At 38.9% G+C, this 14,519-nt stretch overlaps 1 protein-coding gene across 1 annotated transcript in view; it reads left to right on the top strand.

The window, feature by feature from the left end:
* Positions 1–14,519, top strand: part of LOC115810006 (MAM domain-containing glycosylphosphatidylinositol anchor protein 2) — a 97,584-nt gene that overhangs the window by 20,947 nt on the left and 62,118 nt on the right. The window contains 1 exon segment of the mRNA XM_030771901.1: positions 11,624–11,820. Coding sequence (XP_030627761.1) covers positions 11,624–11,820 — 197 coding nt within the window.

Consider the following 14,519-nt stretch of genomic DNA (forward strand, 5'->3'; position numbering starts at 1 on the left):
TACAGGGAACTGACCATTAAAATTGGTTAAAGAAGGGATCAAAAAAAACATACAAGGTGAATAACACTGTAGGCATCGCCATCATCGTGCAAATTAAATTTTATTTCACACAGTATGGAATATGTATTTGGTGCAACTAAAAATATAAAATGCACACCTGTTATAAATATGTATTTTCATTGGTCCACAGATGTGATATAGTTGTATGCATAGTCTGCAATGTGGCAACTCCCCAAAGCACTCTGAAATCCAGTCCAGTAACTTATCTGAAATATTAAAATACAAAAACATTAGTTGAAGTTCTGTCAGCTTGTCAGTCTTCCCAGTTTTGAACCGAGCTTGTGAGGGTCATCTGCTTTGTTGAGACCCTCCAGTGTGGCTGAGGGACAAACACATGACTACTAAGTAAAAGTATTCTTTTAACTTCATCCAGAGCCAGCTCAATCATTAGTCAACGTTGTCATTGTGTATCTGGGACTCACAGAGCTCACAGAGCCAAAAAGTGTCCCTCTTGCCTGTCTAAGGGTTGTTTGCTGTCTGTGGTGTAAACCGTATGTGTGCCAGTTGTTTGGTATTGAGAGAGGCATAGCCATGTAGACAGGCAGTCTAATTTGGAGATAGTGTAAATGTAGAACGGGTAGGCACAGCAGTCACTGCCGCTGAAATGGCACCATAACTGAAGAGCCTTTGTTGCTTTCAGCATAGTCACGCTACAGGATGAGAGACACTGTGTTTTCCTCATATTATCCATTACTGAGACAGAAACCTGTAAGTGTTAAAAGACTGGTGTCATCCCAGACAGGTGATTTTAAGAGTAAAGGCCACTGGGACCCTAGGTGGTGTAGCAAAGACATTGTATTACAGCCCAGAGCTGTGTTTGTACACGTGAGACACATTGTTCAAATCCTTATCCCAAACTCGGCAACTGTGGCAAGAAATCCAAGGAAGACCAGTTCAATCTCAATGCTTGTCAGCACTCACTGAGGCTCTGTTGTGGATAGAAATAAAGTGAATAGAGGTCTTCTCTGAGCATGTTACATTACATTTAATCACAATTGCACCACAATGCTAAAAATGCTAACTTACCTTGCCTGAGGTAACTGCCACACAAGGAGAAACTGACAAGCTCACGGGTAATCGGACATTCCATATTCAGGAGAAAATTGGAAACTAGGCTAAGTTACTGGGAGCTAGTAGCAGCTTAATACATTGAAGTTTGCCTTTGGTCTGTAGTATGCAAAGTAGACAATCTAATTATAACTTTTTTGGTGTGTCATTCATCAAAGAGCCACTGAACAATGACACTATCTATCTCTAATTAATGCAATCTGACTATTCGTGGGCAGCACTGGAATGCATTAGTGCAACTCTGGTCTCAATAATTAACTAGTGAACTGTAATGTGGAACCTGCCAGACCATATGTCATTTTTATCTTATATATTGTTTAACCATCATCACAACCATGGGCAGGATTAAGGGGGACAGTTATCACCCGCTGACTCTTCATCACTTCATTATCATCTGCTGTATTATTTTACATTTTATTTCGCAAATATATCTTTTTCATCTTATGGTGGCAGTAATAGCAATCTATAACTAGTATTTTTGACAAAGCTAAAAAGGGAATGCTTCATTTTAATTTATTTCATTTTTATACATGTGGACAAGCATAGTAGCTACAAATGTAATTACAGTCTGTCTTACTGCATTGATGTGAAATCTGCTGAAACCAGTATGTGCAAGCAACAATCATGTTGTTAACATGGAAAGCACTTGTCTGCATGTGAAGCAAAGATGTCAGTTAACGTATAACAGAAGAAAATAAGAAGTCTAAGCCCACAGGAGAGGCAAACAATGCTACCTGGAGCAGTTGTGCATAATAATTGCTTGTTTGATTGTCCCACACTGATCATGACTAATAAACTACTCTTTTTAACTAGATACAACCATTCATTACTTAATACTATTGATGTCCTTGAGCAACCTAAAAACACACATCCATATTATCTAATTTAAACATATTACTATGTTTGTAACAACCAAAACTAATTACGTACAGCTCACTGGAACCACAAATTTATAATTTGTCCGAGTCAAAAATGTCATATAGAAAAAAAAAAATAACAAACAAGTTTTAAACAAACAGTTCAAATTATTCTTTCTGCCTGTTGTCACCTGCAAAATAACTGTGAAGTGACTTTAACTCAGTGATGGCATCTGATATGTGATGCATGCTTGACTGTTTGATTTCAGTACACTTGATCACCACAATCTCCCCTGATGTGGAACTGTAAGCCTGTTTTCGTTTATTATTAATCTAAACGTAAGTCTGCACACAGTTCTGGTGCTAGAGCATTTACTTTCATATAAAATCCCAAGAAGTAAAAACTGAACAGCGTTCCACGCAGTCACACACAGCAGTAGATGTGTGACTAGAGCCTAAATGCATCTATTCCAACTGAAATAGTCCAAAAGCCACAACACTGTAGTTCAGACATGGGCTCCATGCCTCACCAATCCACACTGGGCTACACCACTTCCACAATTTCTCCTACCCCTCACAACAGCGTTAAAAGCAAAAAAAAAAAAAAAAAAAAGGACAATTTTGAGTCAGGTGTGGTGAGCAACTCTCTGTGATGGACTTAATAGCTGTCTTTCCTGTGCGAACACCTTTGCCACACTGAGTTTTTCAGCAGAGACAGAAAGGGAAAGACATATGACAGAAAGAGATTTTTTCTGTCTCTCAGTTCAAGCTCAAGGTGTTAGGGTAAATGAGGCAAGAAAGTGAAAAGATAAGAATCTGACATGATGAATTTTCAGTAGCCCACTAGTGTCAGAGAGGATGACTACATTAGTTCCATTCCAAACAAGAGCTTTTTTTAATATGGATATTTCTTATAATAATTTCACCAGTGCGTGGTGTTTGTTTTAGCAGTATTTTTACAGTTACTATGGTTATTAGACTAATAAGCACAAGTGTTTACATCATGTGCCCTTGTATTTGGCCTTGTTGCTCTTATATTGAGTATTTTCATTAAGTTCATTTTGTTGTTTTGAGCATGCTATAGAAACACATTGTTTCTCTGCAGAAATTGTTGAGCTGTCCCCAGGGCTGAACTAAATTGATGGGCTACATGTAGCTGCTGCTGCTATTTTTAGTGCTGTGTGGCCTTGATTGTTAATTAGCATTGAAATTGCAGCCTTGGACACTGGAGCCCACAAACACCTTCAGCTTGGCAAGATGAAAAATGGCATGGTAATGTTTTCCCTTCGTTTATGCTGTTGTTTCTTTGTCTTGTTATATTTGTGCGAGTTTGTGTGCAGTCTTCAGGATGTTGGATGGACAGTCCCATTAAGCTGGGGACATATAACAGAGACATGTCACCACATAGATTGGATCAGAGAGGGAGAGAACTGGTGGGATGTGCCATCAGGGAAGAAGATAAGTAGATGTCTTGCGGAGAGAAATCTTTTAAAGCCTGCTTCTTGTGGTCAAAATGTCTGACTTTTCATTGTGCATTAGTTTCTTTCCTTTTTATTATTTTATGGTTTATTATTATTGTTATTGTTATTATTATTATTATTATTAATATTATGTGTTTCTGTGTGTGTGTGTGTGTGTGTGTGTATGCATGCATACACACAAGGTAGAATTCTACAGAAAATTATTTAGTAGCCAGTGCGAAAGTGTGTGTGTGTGTGTGTGTGTGTGTGAGAGAGAGAGAGAGAGAGAGAGAGAGAGAAGGGGGACAGAGAGAGAAACTCCTCACAGAGATGAGTCATTGTTAAGAAGTGTGACTGAGAGATGGTGCCTAGGGGGTGAGTTATGGATTGGGCAGTAGGATGAATCTGAAGGTGATTTCCCTGGATCCACAACTGAGGTGGTGTCCTTGCCTTTAGTGGCTCTGATGACTTTGAAAAGTTTTGAAAGTTTTCAGTAATTAATATATTGACTATATCTGTCTGTAGTCCTATACCTCTTTTCTTCCCTCTTTTCTCCTTGTCTTTTCTAAATTATTAATACAAGTATTAATGCTATCATGTCTCATCACAATATCACAACTGAATATATTTCTCTAAAAGGCCCTGAGAGAATTTATTTGTGTTATAGGCACAACTTTCTAATAATGATCAACAATAGGTTTGTCATTTTTTTTTAACACTCTCTACTTTATGAAGTGGTTTAAATGGCTGCATAAGTGGGCTCAGGTTTTCTGACACCCTTGTTGTGTTTTATGGGATTGCTAGTTAGAGGCGAAGCAAAATCACCCTTTTGTTTTATCAGTTTTATTTTTTACATTCTTGAGAGTCAGTGGTAGACCACAGGATTGTTTATGAGCACTGGCTCGCTGACAGAGGACTGTGCCAATATGACAAAGGACAGTTTTATGGTCAGTAGATCCAAATTGTTTTTTGTGACTGATATATCTTTCATTCAGTTACATCTGTCATTTAGGAACTGACTTTATGTGACTTTAGTCTGCTGTTCCACCTCAAGAACCAATAATGTCCACCATCTTAGAAGTCCACCATGATATTTTTGGAGCTCTTGGTTAGCTCTGAAATGCTGCAGTAAAGTAATGCTTCAGGATTGTGGCTAGATTTGGGCCACTGCTAGTACTACAGCAACTGTTCAAGCAAGTACTCATTCTCACTGCATGTCTTTTCTACTGTATGTATTCCAGGGCCCTTTTTTGTGTTCTGGGATGTTTCTTTTGCTATATCACCCGTTTCGTTATTTGAGTCTGTTTTATGTAGTGCTTTCTCTGGTCCACGTATTGCTCTTAAGGTACATTGTCCATTAAGAAGATCTTCTGATGTTTTCATCATTATAAGTGAGAACCTTGGGGATGGGACAGAGCTGTGATTTGCACTGTGTGAACAGAATCACAGCAGAATCAAATCTGGAGTTACATTTTGTCGCATTTACCAACGGCTAGCTGATGTATGTGCCTGATTCATCCTGGCGGCATTAACTATTTACAGTCCTCATATTAAGCGCTAACAGTGTGTTAGGTGCTGACATTTTTCAAAGGCACACTTAGAGGATGATATCAAAGAACATGTCAATGCCACAGTTATGCGTGCTCACCTCATTAGTGCATCCCTACATTAGACACACATGTCATAACATGTGGGATGTGAGGAATAACATGTGACTGCCCACACTCGCCCATGGCCATAATCCATCAAGTTACACTAGATGTCATTTATTTATTTGAACTGTTTCAGTCTTTGCCTATTTAGTCGGTTCTTGCCTGCAAGCGTTGGTTGCAGTGGGGGAGTTCATGTAATCTGCATTTCTTTTACAGTTGTGGAGGTAAGAGAAAAATTATATTTATTCCTGTTACAAGGTTTCTGAGGAATTTTACACGAAGCCTGAGTAGATACACTGTTGAACCTAGCTCAAAAAATGAGTTCACTGCCTTTTTCTGACAGAGAGAAACAAGATTTTCCCATTCTGTGTAGAACTGAGTTCTGTGTAAAATATAAAATAGAATTTCTCAGTGTCACTTACACAACAGCTATTCAGTCTAAGGGCATCTGGTTTGACCATGAAAAAACTGTATTCAGTATGACAGCTCATGTCCTTCAGTTCACTTTCTGTCTGAAATTCTAAAGAAAATACAGATGTGGCTAGACACACTCAGTGTGCAGACACAAGCCCAGTTTACTGTCCTTACTGAAGGACTTTGACTAAGGGAAAAAAGTCCTTAAAACACTGTGATGGTGAGGCTGACCAACTCTCTAACTGCTCGTAGCGCATGATGATGAACACTAATGTTGTCATTAAATGGCTGATGTCATCTCTAAGAGAGGAAAGAAGAACATGCAAACGTCCATTTTATCCATTCTTTTTAAAGAGCCTTTGGAAAAGCATGGTGATGACGACAATGATTACTGCTTCTGAAAATGGCTTACAACAGTGATGGAGTCAGTCTTTTCTTATATATATCAGACAGCAGAACTCAGTACGTCATCCAAATATAATAATTCTACATGTCTAACAGTCATTCACTCTGTCAGCTATTCTATTCTATTCTATTCTATTCTATTCTATTCTATTCTATTCTATTCTATCATGTTATATGTTTTTTTAATAACTTTAGCCTTTTTCATATTTTGTAAGTGCTGTGAATATTTAGCACAGAGTGATAATTGTTTTAACATCCAGTCCTTTTTGAGAATGATGTGAAGCGTTTGTGAGGTTTAAGTGTCCTAGCCAGACTGTAAGAGAACTTTCTTTGGTCTGGCAGAATTGGAGGTGCTGAAAAGAGTTTGTTCAGTTTGTGTGGCTTGTTTTCCTCTCAGATGAATTGATGAGGAGATAAGCTCAGACAGACTCCCCAGTCTTAGTGAGAAGATGAAGAGGGGATTCATTACAGACCTGACTGGTCTACTGGGTCTCATTATTTCCTCATCTCCATCAGGAAGAAGAACAGGGCCACCTCTCCATCCATCAACCCCCCCACCCCACCTCCCCCCAGTTTCCTCCTTTCAGTCCCCTTGCCCCTGCACACAGCTGAAAAAGAAGCAATGCCCCTCACTGACTAGGACAGTGGGGGCAGAGAGAGAGAGAGAGTGAGAGTGAGAGTGAGAGTGAGAGAAAGAGAAGTTAATACAACAGTTTAACTGTGAGAGAAGGTGGCATTTAACTTCTCCCTGCTTGGCTACAGATCACTTTGACTTACTCTCTTAAATTCTCTGCTCATCTCAGATACAAACGCTCTGTACCACAGTTACTCTAAAACCACGGAGGAGGGACTCACATAGCTGTTTTGCAAAGTTTAAAAGTTGATTTAATTGAGAACATTGTGCAAATTCATTCCTTTGATTGATTTAGATCAATGTTACTGACTTAACTTGTGTTGTTTCTAATTACAGTGTTACAACAGACAAAAAAGAAACAACGAACAAAAAACAAAGCTAAAATCACTCACAAGGTAGAATTCTACAGAAAATTATTTAGTAGCCAGTGCGAAAGTATGTGCGTGGGTGTGTGTGCGTGTATGTGTGCGTGTGTGTGTGAGACTCAAAAAATTAGACAAAAGTAATAACATAAGAGTATGCTGAGATTCCTCCAAAGGCTCTGATTGGAACTTGTTGACTTGCAAGTCCCAGTCTGTGTGTGTGTGTGTGTGTGTGTGTGTGTGTGTGTTTGTGAGTGTGTGTGTGTGTGTGTGTGTGTGTGTGTGTGTGTGTGTGTGTGCGTGCAGGTGTGCGTCTCTGTGTCTGTAATCTTCAGTTTTCAATATGTGCCAAAATCTCCTATATTATGCTGTGATGATGTGATACTGTACCCCAGGTTTATATCAGCCCAGTCCAGTGGAAGAAGAGTCTGGTGCTCTTGTCGCCCAAAAATGGGAGAATATAAAATTCTCTCTCAGTTCACATTTAATGTTCTGAAAGACCAAACCAAATTGCATTTCGAGAAAGCCTCTTTTATAGAGAAACTCTCATTTTGAGATTTGATTCCTCGGTAGTTTTGTGCTTCACAATCATTTATCCTCAAGTTTCTCTCAAACACTCTTCTCCTTCACAGTAATGTTCTTATTATTAGAACTCTGAATGACCACTCTGTGAGAGATAGAACCGATTATCAGGAGGTACTGAGGACAACAGCTTCAAAGAAGCCCTCAATCTCAAAGAGAAAGGTATACTTCAAATCCCTGAGCATGAATAATGGAACAAAACTGGTGCATCCAGTAACATTGCCAATTAAAACCAGCAGCTCAGTTTTCCCTACTGAAGCAGATTTGACCATTATAATTTAGGTATATGGTCCCATTGTGGAAAACACTGACATCCTGCACATGTTCCTGTGTGATTTTCATATGTTGATGCAATATCTGAACTTGGTCTGTTTTTATAATTAGTTGGAGAGAGAGAGAGAGAGAGAGAGAGAGAGAGAGAGAGATGAAATATTTGGAATGTGGTTGTGAGGTTTAGCATTCATACTGAGGCAGAGAAGTGATTCCATGATCAGCAGGGTAATATGTAATGAGACATAACTGTTGCTTGTGGTATTTAGTCTATTTATATCTGCCTAGTTGTCTTTAGTGGGTGCAACAAGGTTGGAGACAGGAGGCTGATATAGATATCTGGATGCTTAAAAAGTTGGATGCCATCTCTTATGTCTAATGTTTATTGCTTTTTGTACATATGTGTTTAAATTTTCCTGTTTTTGACGTTTGAATCTGTCTTTTTTTGGCATATGACAATGACAGAATTTGTTACAATTTCGTTGAAGTCCTTCATCAATATTCTGCTGTCCCGTGCTAAGTATGGCAGCTCTAATTTGCAAGCGGATGGCTGTGAAGTCTCTGAATTCTAGACAAAGTCAGTCTCCATCAGCTGAGCCTTGCTGTGAACAGACACTTAATCTCACTGTTGCCCTGGTCACAATCTCAGCAGCCACTATTAATATGTGAAATCATCCATCTGGCCTGAGGAGAAAGAGAGGCACATTCCCTGCCAAGAACAGAAGTTCACATCTTTAGTTTCCTTTTATTTTAATGTGGAACACAGGTAGGGCTTTGGGCCTTCTGACCCCCCCCCCCCCCCCCCCCCCCCAGTCCAACAGGGTGATGACTGAGTTGTAACACAGACAGGTAATAGCATCTCTCCCAACAACGCTTCAGGTCAATATCTCTACCTAAATAGCTCTTGGGGAATTAGGCTAGTTTGCTTCTCATGGGCAATGATTGCAGGATATAGCCACTGTATCTGTGTCCTCATTAACTGGACATCTGGATGATGGCAATTTGCAAGTTTTCAACCTCACCCTCACCTCCCCCCTACCACATTTGTGGAATGGAGGCAAACTGCTCATCTTTGCTATAATGGGACTATTTTTTGCCCTGGAGAGCTGGAACAGAAATGTGTCCCAGGTCACAGGTATTGTGTGTAATCACGCTGAGAGACTGATTATTGCCATCCAGACAAGGTGAACTGAACTGAAGCCCAGTGACATGCATAGCTGACTACTTGATGGGTCTAATTTGGTGTGTTTTTCCTGTAATGACAGGTATAGATTACACTGAGAGAAAGAGACAAACAGAGAGAGAGAGAGAGAGAGAGAACTGATTTCCATTAAGCTACCACAGTTTTGACTATGTTGATTTAGTATGAAGAGACCCAATTATAACCGGATACCTTTTCTGTTTGTTTCATTTAATGTTTCAAGCAATGCATTTCCTGGCAGTTCCTATTTACAACAGTAAATTCACAACTTTACATGGAAAATATGCAGAATTTTACACGTAAAAATCGCTGAGCAGAGAAAATGTTTTAAAATCCCAAGGAAAGTTAAATAAAACTAAACCAACTAAGCTGAGAAGGTTTTAACTGAGTCTTAATCGCAGAGCACTTTGGCTAAACCTTGGCTGAATACGATGAGGAGGCCCCGACATTTGTGAATTCACTGCAGTGCCTTGTGCCAGAAGTGACTAAGTAGGTTTTTTGCTTATGGCTTTATAATTTAAGTGCAATAATCCATCAACCATGACTCACTGGTACCTTTGGTAATTGCACAACACCAACAGGGGCAGCAGAAGACTGATAATGGTGGATATTGAATTTTGTTTGGAATTCATCATATGTTTTATCCAGTGTGCACATGTACTTACTTATACAAGTATTTGGTTCCCAGACACATCTTCCTTTTTGCATATATCAGCCAAGCTGTTCAGCAAATTGTCCACATAGCAGAAGACATGCATTGACAAATTTAACAACTGTAGCAGTCATACTTAAAAGCTAGCAGATGGAACATGCACACTACCCTATGCGTTATATTTTGTGATTGCTTTCCGTCCTACCACGCTGCTACACCAGAGTATTATATGTGACGAGAACTCTCAAGAGCTGCTACGAGATTTTGAATACATATAGACTCTCCTCTCCATAATGAATCAGTGTGTTTATTCAGAGCAATTGTGGTCTGCCAAACGATTGCACTCAATGGCTGCATTCTCAGAGCATTCTCTAACCATTGCCATCGCCTCAAAGGTAATTGCTCTTGCCTGCGTTGCCGTAATGGATCCTGGATGAAGTATTGACCGCCTCTAGGTTTTGATTAAGGGGCTGCAGGGCAGAACATGTCTTAATGAAAGTGAGGAATCAGCATTCTAGTGGGAACTCAACAGTCCCCGATTAAGCCTCGATCTTCATCCCACACAGGGATCTGGGTGAGGGGTATTAAATTAAAGGGTGCTTTCATCGATTAACATTTCCACTGTGTTCTATGTTTCCACTCTGTGTCTGAACGCCAAAAATGAAGAGGATGTTTATTAAGATGGTTATGGCCTCCTGGGAAGCGGAAAGGTCAACACTAATCATTTCCAATTTCAGCCGAGAATATCGCTTATTCACTCCCTATCACCCTCTTTAGATGGTCATTAGAAATCTTTGAAGATCATATCACACACACAGGAAGTCTCAGCACCCACTTAAGTCACTGTCTAACAGTGGTGTGATCATAGATTTGTGGTTCAAATCCTGTCTGCTCCACACTTGCTGATTGTTGCTCAGGGTCCATTGGAATGCAGTTGGACAGGTTCCCTTTGCCATGATCACTCTCCCTCTTGTCATTTGATGATGGTCACTGATGCTTCAATACATATGTAGTGGCAAAATGTGTCTCATCTCTTGACAATGCAATGTAGCTTGTAGTGTGAAAAGATGCATTGGCTGGCTTTGGAAAAAGTAGGTGAATTATCCATAAACAGTTCGTGAATAACTGGATTGGGGAGCAAGTACAAAATAAATCCTAATATGAAACAGTAAAAAAAAATCCTGCCCAGCTCACAGAGTTATGAAGGCAGACATATCTCTTAAAGCAAATCGTTATCAAGATGCCAAACTGCAGGTGAATTAAATGATTAATATCCATTTCCATTTGATTTTGTTGAAGGTGTTGCTCAAAAAGCTGTGAGTCAGAGACTGGGTAACAAATGTAATCTCTTCTTCCTGATGGGATAAAAGGCCAGGTCATTTGGTTGGTTGGTTGTTTTTTTTTATAGGGGGGGGGGGGGGGGGTGAACAGTAAACTGTTTGCTTAGGATATTCTTGATCCAGGCTGGATTCTAGTATGTGTCCACATGGTCAGCCAGTTAGGGGTGGGCACTAAGGATAATAAGTTGAGAAACTGTGAAAAATATGCTTTTGAAGTGTGTATAAACAGCACAGAGACTGCAAAAGGCTTATATTTGTTATATGAATGTTTTAGCAGGTTCTCCTACATATCTGTTCAAATAAAGTACAAAACTTGTGGTTAAATCTCTTTTTCTTTTTCTTTTCTTAATAATCGCAGTGCTTTTTGTATATGTTTGTGTAGGTACTGTTAATATTGTAGTGTCATGTGAGTAATGTATAGCATGAGTATGGCAGGAGCCTATGCTCTTGCTAGTTTGAATAATTTGATTATAGTAATTTGATTGAATTTACACATGTTATCAGCACAGATTTATAATATTCGGGGACAAAAATTTGTGAGTGGCTTATTTGAGATAGCCTAGATTAAATATTCAGAAAATGTTTTGTTCCAATTACAGTCTCGTTCCTTTGTCATTTTGGATTCAACTATAGCTTTAATAATTCCCCTTTTCTTCCTCCCCGTAGACCTGGATGACCCTGTTGTGACTGTACACCAGAGTATAGGAGAAGCCAAAGAGCAGTTCTACTATGAGAGGACAGTGTTTCTCCGCTGCGTGGCTAATTCAAACCCACCAGTCCGCTACAGCTGGCACCGTGGTCGAGATATCCTCTCTCAGGGGTCAGACAAAGGTGTGGAGATTTATGAGCCCTTCTTCACACAGGTAAGAATGTCAACAACTCGTCAACTTCTAATTAAGAGTCTGAAAACTTTATCTAACGGTTTCCAATCATCCAGTTAAAAGTACTGATGGCCAGTATGATAATACCACTGTCGCTTTATTCCACAGTGGTAGAGGATTTGGAATCTTAGGTCTAGTAGTGCTGATTGTCTAAGGGGTAACACTGTTCATTTTACATTTGTGTGCTTTCACAGAATTGCACAGAAAGATCTGTTTCCTTTTTGCAGACTTCTTTCCTTCATTTTAATCACGGAAGCTCTTGAGATCTATGGTGATTACATATGCAAAATACAATTACACTTTATCTGTGCCTAACAGTCTAACTAATATTCTTCAGTATAGCTCCAGGTTGAGTCATTTAAGGAAAGCTGTTCTGGTTTCTGGCACAAACCCCTTTAGTTGATCAGAGAACCTTAATAAGATAGTTCTACATGGCTCTTGAAAGGTTTCTTTGCCTTACCTTATCACATTGTAGAGTTTTTTGGGGCCAGGGAGAATCTTCTAAGATAGTTCTTGAAACGTCCTTTACCTAAGGGTTGTACTTGACAGAAGAAGAGGTTCCGTCACAGGAAAAAGATGGATAACCATGTTATCATTCTGTCCAGAACCAGTCTGAAAACTTAGATGAAGTACTACATAAAATCATTTTATTATGTCAGCAACTTGGTTATTTTTAGACCTTTAGTATGAACACAAATGTTATATCCCCATACCATAAAGCGTTGACTCTTCAAAGCATGACGTGCACTGATATGTCAAACTTATTTATATACTTACAGCTTAACTGTCCAGCTAGTTATCTTACCAGGTCTTACCCATTCTACTCACTTTTCTTAAATCAGATTACAGACATAATCCTAAATCATAAAATATTAACTAAGATCATCATCTGGGCAAATATAGTCTTTCTCTTTTTAGCATTGTGAACAAATATATTTATTCTTACTGTTCTTATTATTCTGACATTGCTGCAATTCTAAATTAAACAGAGCTGTATTTAGTAATATTCATATGTAAGTACAAGTACAAATTCATAAGTCATATGAGATAGGGGGTAAATAAAACGCACACACCCTTGATGCAGGATCTACAGTAAATATCAAAATGTTGAGTGTGAATGTCATTAAAATGGATCGAGAAGGTTTGTCTTTTACACAATTACTGTCCAGTAGATGAGAACTGATTCAGTTAAATGAAAAGGAGAGCAAAATTAATTAAATGCTTTTTTGTAGTGATCTAAAAGCTCAGTGTAATTAGATATGCATCAAACTCCATGGCAGCCTGAAATCAAATTCAATCAGAAGCTATTTTCAAACACCAAACCCTGATGTAGTTAGTAATCATTCTAGGTACTAATGATTATCTTAACTGACTGGAAGCATATTGAGAAGAATTATTAGTTTGGTCATTTACATATCAAAAATACATCTTGCCCTTCAGGGCTTCCAAACAGCCTTACTCTCCAGTAAGTCCAGTAAGTACTCTTCTCTTATGAAGGGGTGCAAGGATGGGAAAGATGGTATTATCATAAGTGCCAGTTATAGGCATTATAGGCCCCTTAATCATTAGATCTGTTCCATAATACCAATGTAGTCTTTTATTTGACAGGTGGTAACATTGTGCAATTCACGAAAAAATAAAAAAGAGAAGAAAGTACGAGTCCCTTTTGACAAGAAACAGCAAGTCAAACCCCTGATGAATTACCCAGAAAGCCACAGTAAGCAAGATCACAAATACTGTAAATGTTCTTTTGAAAGGCAATTTCTTTCATTCTGTATACACTGCCAGCAGTCTGGCATTTTGTATACACTGACAGCACTGATGTTCTAAATGAAAAGTAATGTAACAATCTCTTTTCATTAGTTTATGGCACTTCAACCATTTCCCCACAGAAGATCAAATTATGTGATGTGTACTTTGCAGAAACTGCGCTTAAGAAATCTAAGAATGGGTTATGGGACCATCTCTCTGTGCTGAAATAGTGAAAGGATTGCTTAGGTTGAGTTTGAAGTGTCAAAGGGAGGAGTGCAAAAAAGTGACTGCGATCACTACTACATCAGATTTGGCCTAAAGTGCATAGGCTTGCATTGATTTGAGAGAACAATGTCAATTTTGTTTATTTTGCTGATGCTTTTATCCAAGATGCCTATTATAAAAAGAACTGTGCGAGTAAAATTGAACTGAATTGATCTGTACCTGGTCTAACACATCTGCTTCAGCAAATGAAAGGACTCATAATTAGCTGATGATTTGAATTAGAGGCATCAGAACAGGAAGAGACCTAACATGTACTGAGCGTCCAGGAACAGGATTGGGAGGCTCTCTCAGACACATATATTCCCAGTCCAAAACACACAGTGTACCCTTCATCATCCTTTGATACTCCTGCAAAGCACAGAGAACAGACCTACACAATGTCTTTGGACTTATTTTAGTCAATTATGGGAATACTTTGTGACACCAAAAACCACTGAAAACTATTTTTCGGAGAAGTTAAAAACAGAAACCATTATCATGAAATAGCTCTTCATTTTAACAGAATTAACAATGAGGATTTCACTTACTGAGGAAAATGGAAAATATTTGACCCTATGTTATAAGATCTGAAGTGTGTCCAGGTGTGATGTATTCTTGTCATCCTCTCTTGATTGCTTTTCCTCTGCCTGCTTTTTTCTGCCTCC

The sequence above is a fragment of the Chanos chanos genome, chromosome 4 (genome assembly GCF_902362185.1).
Source record: "Chanos chanos chromosome 4, fChaCha1.1, whole genome shotgun sequence".
In the NCBI taxonomy this organism is placed as follows: domain Eukaryota; kingdom Metazoa; phylum Chordata; class Actinopteri; order Gonorynchiformes; family Chanidae; genus Chanos; species Chanos chanos.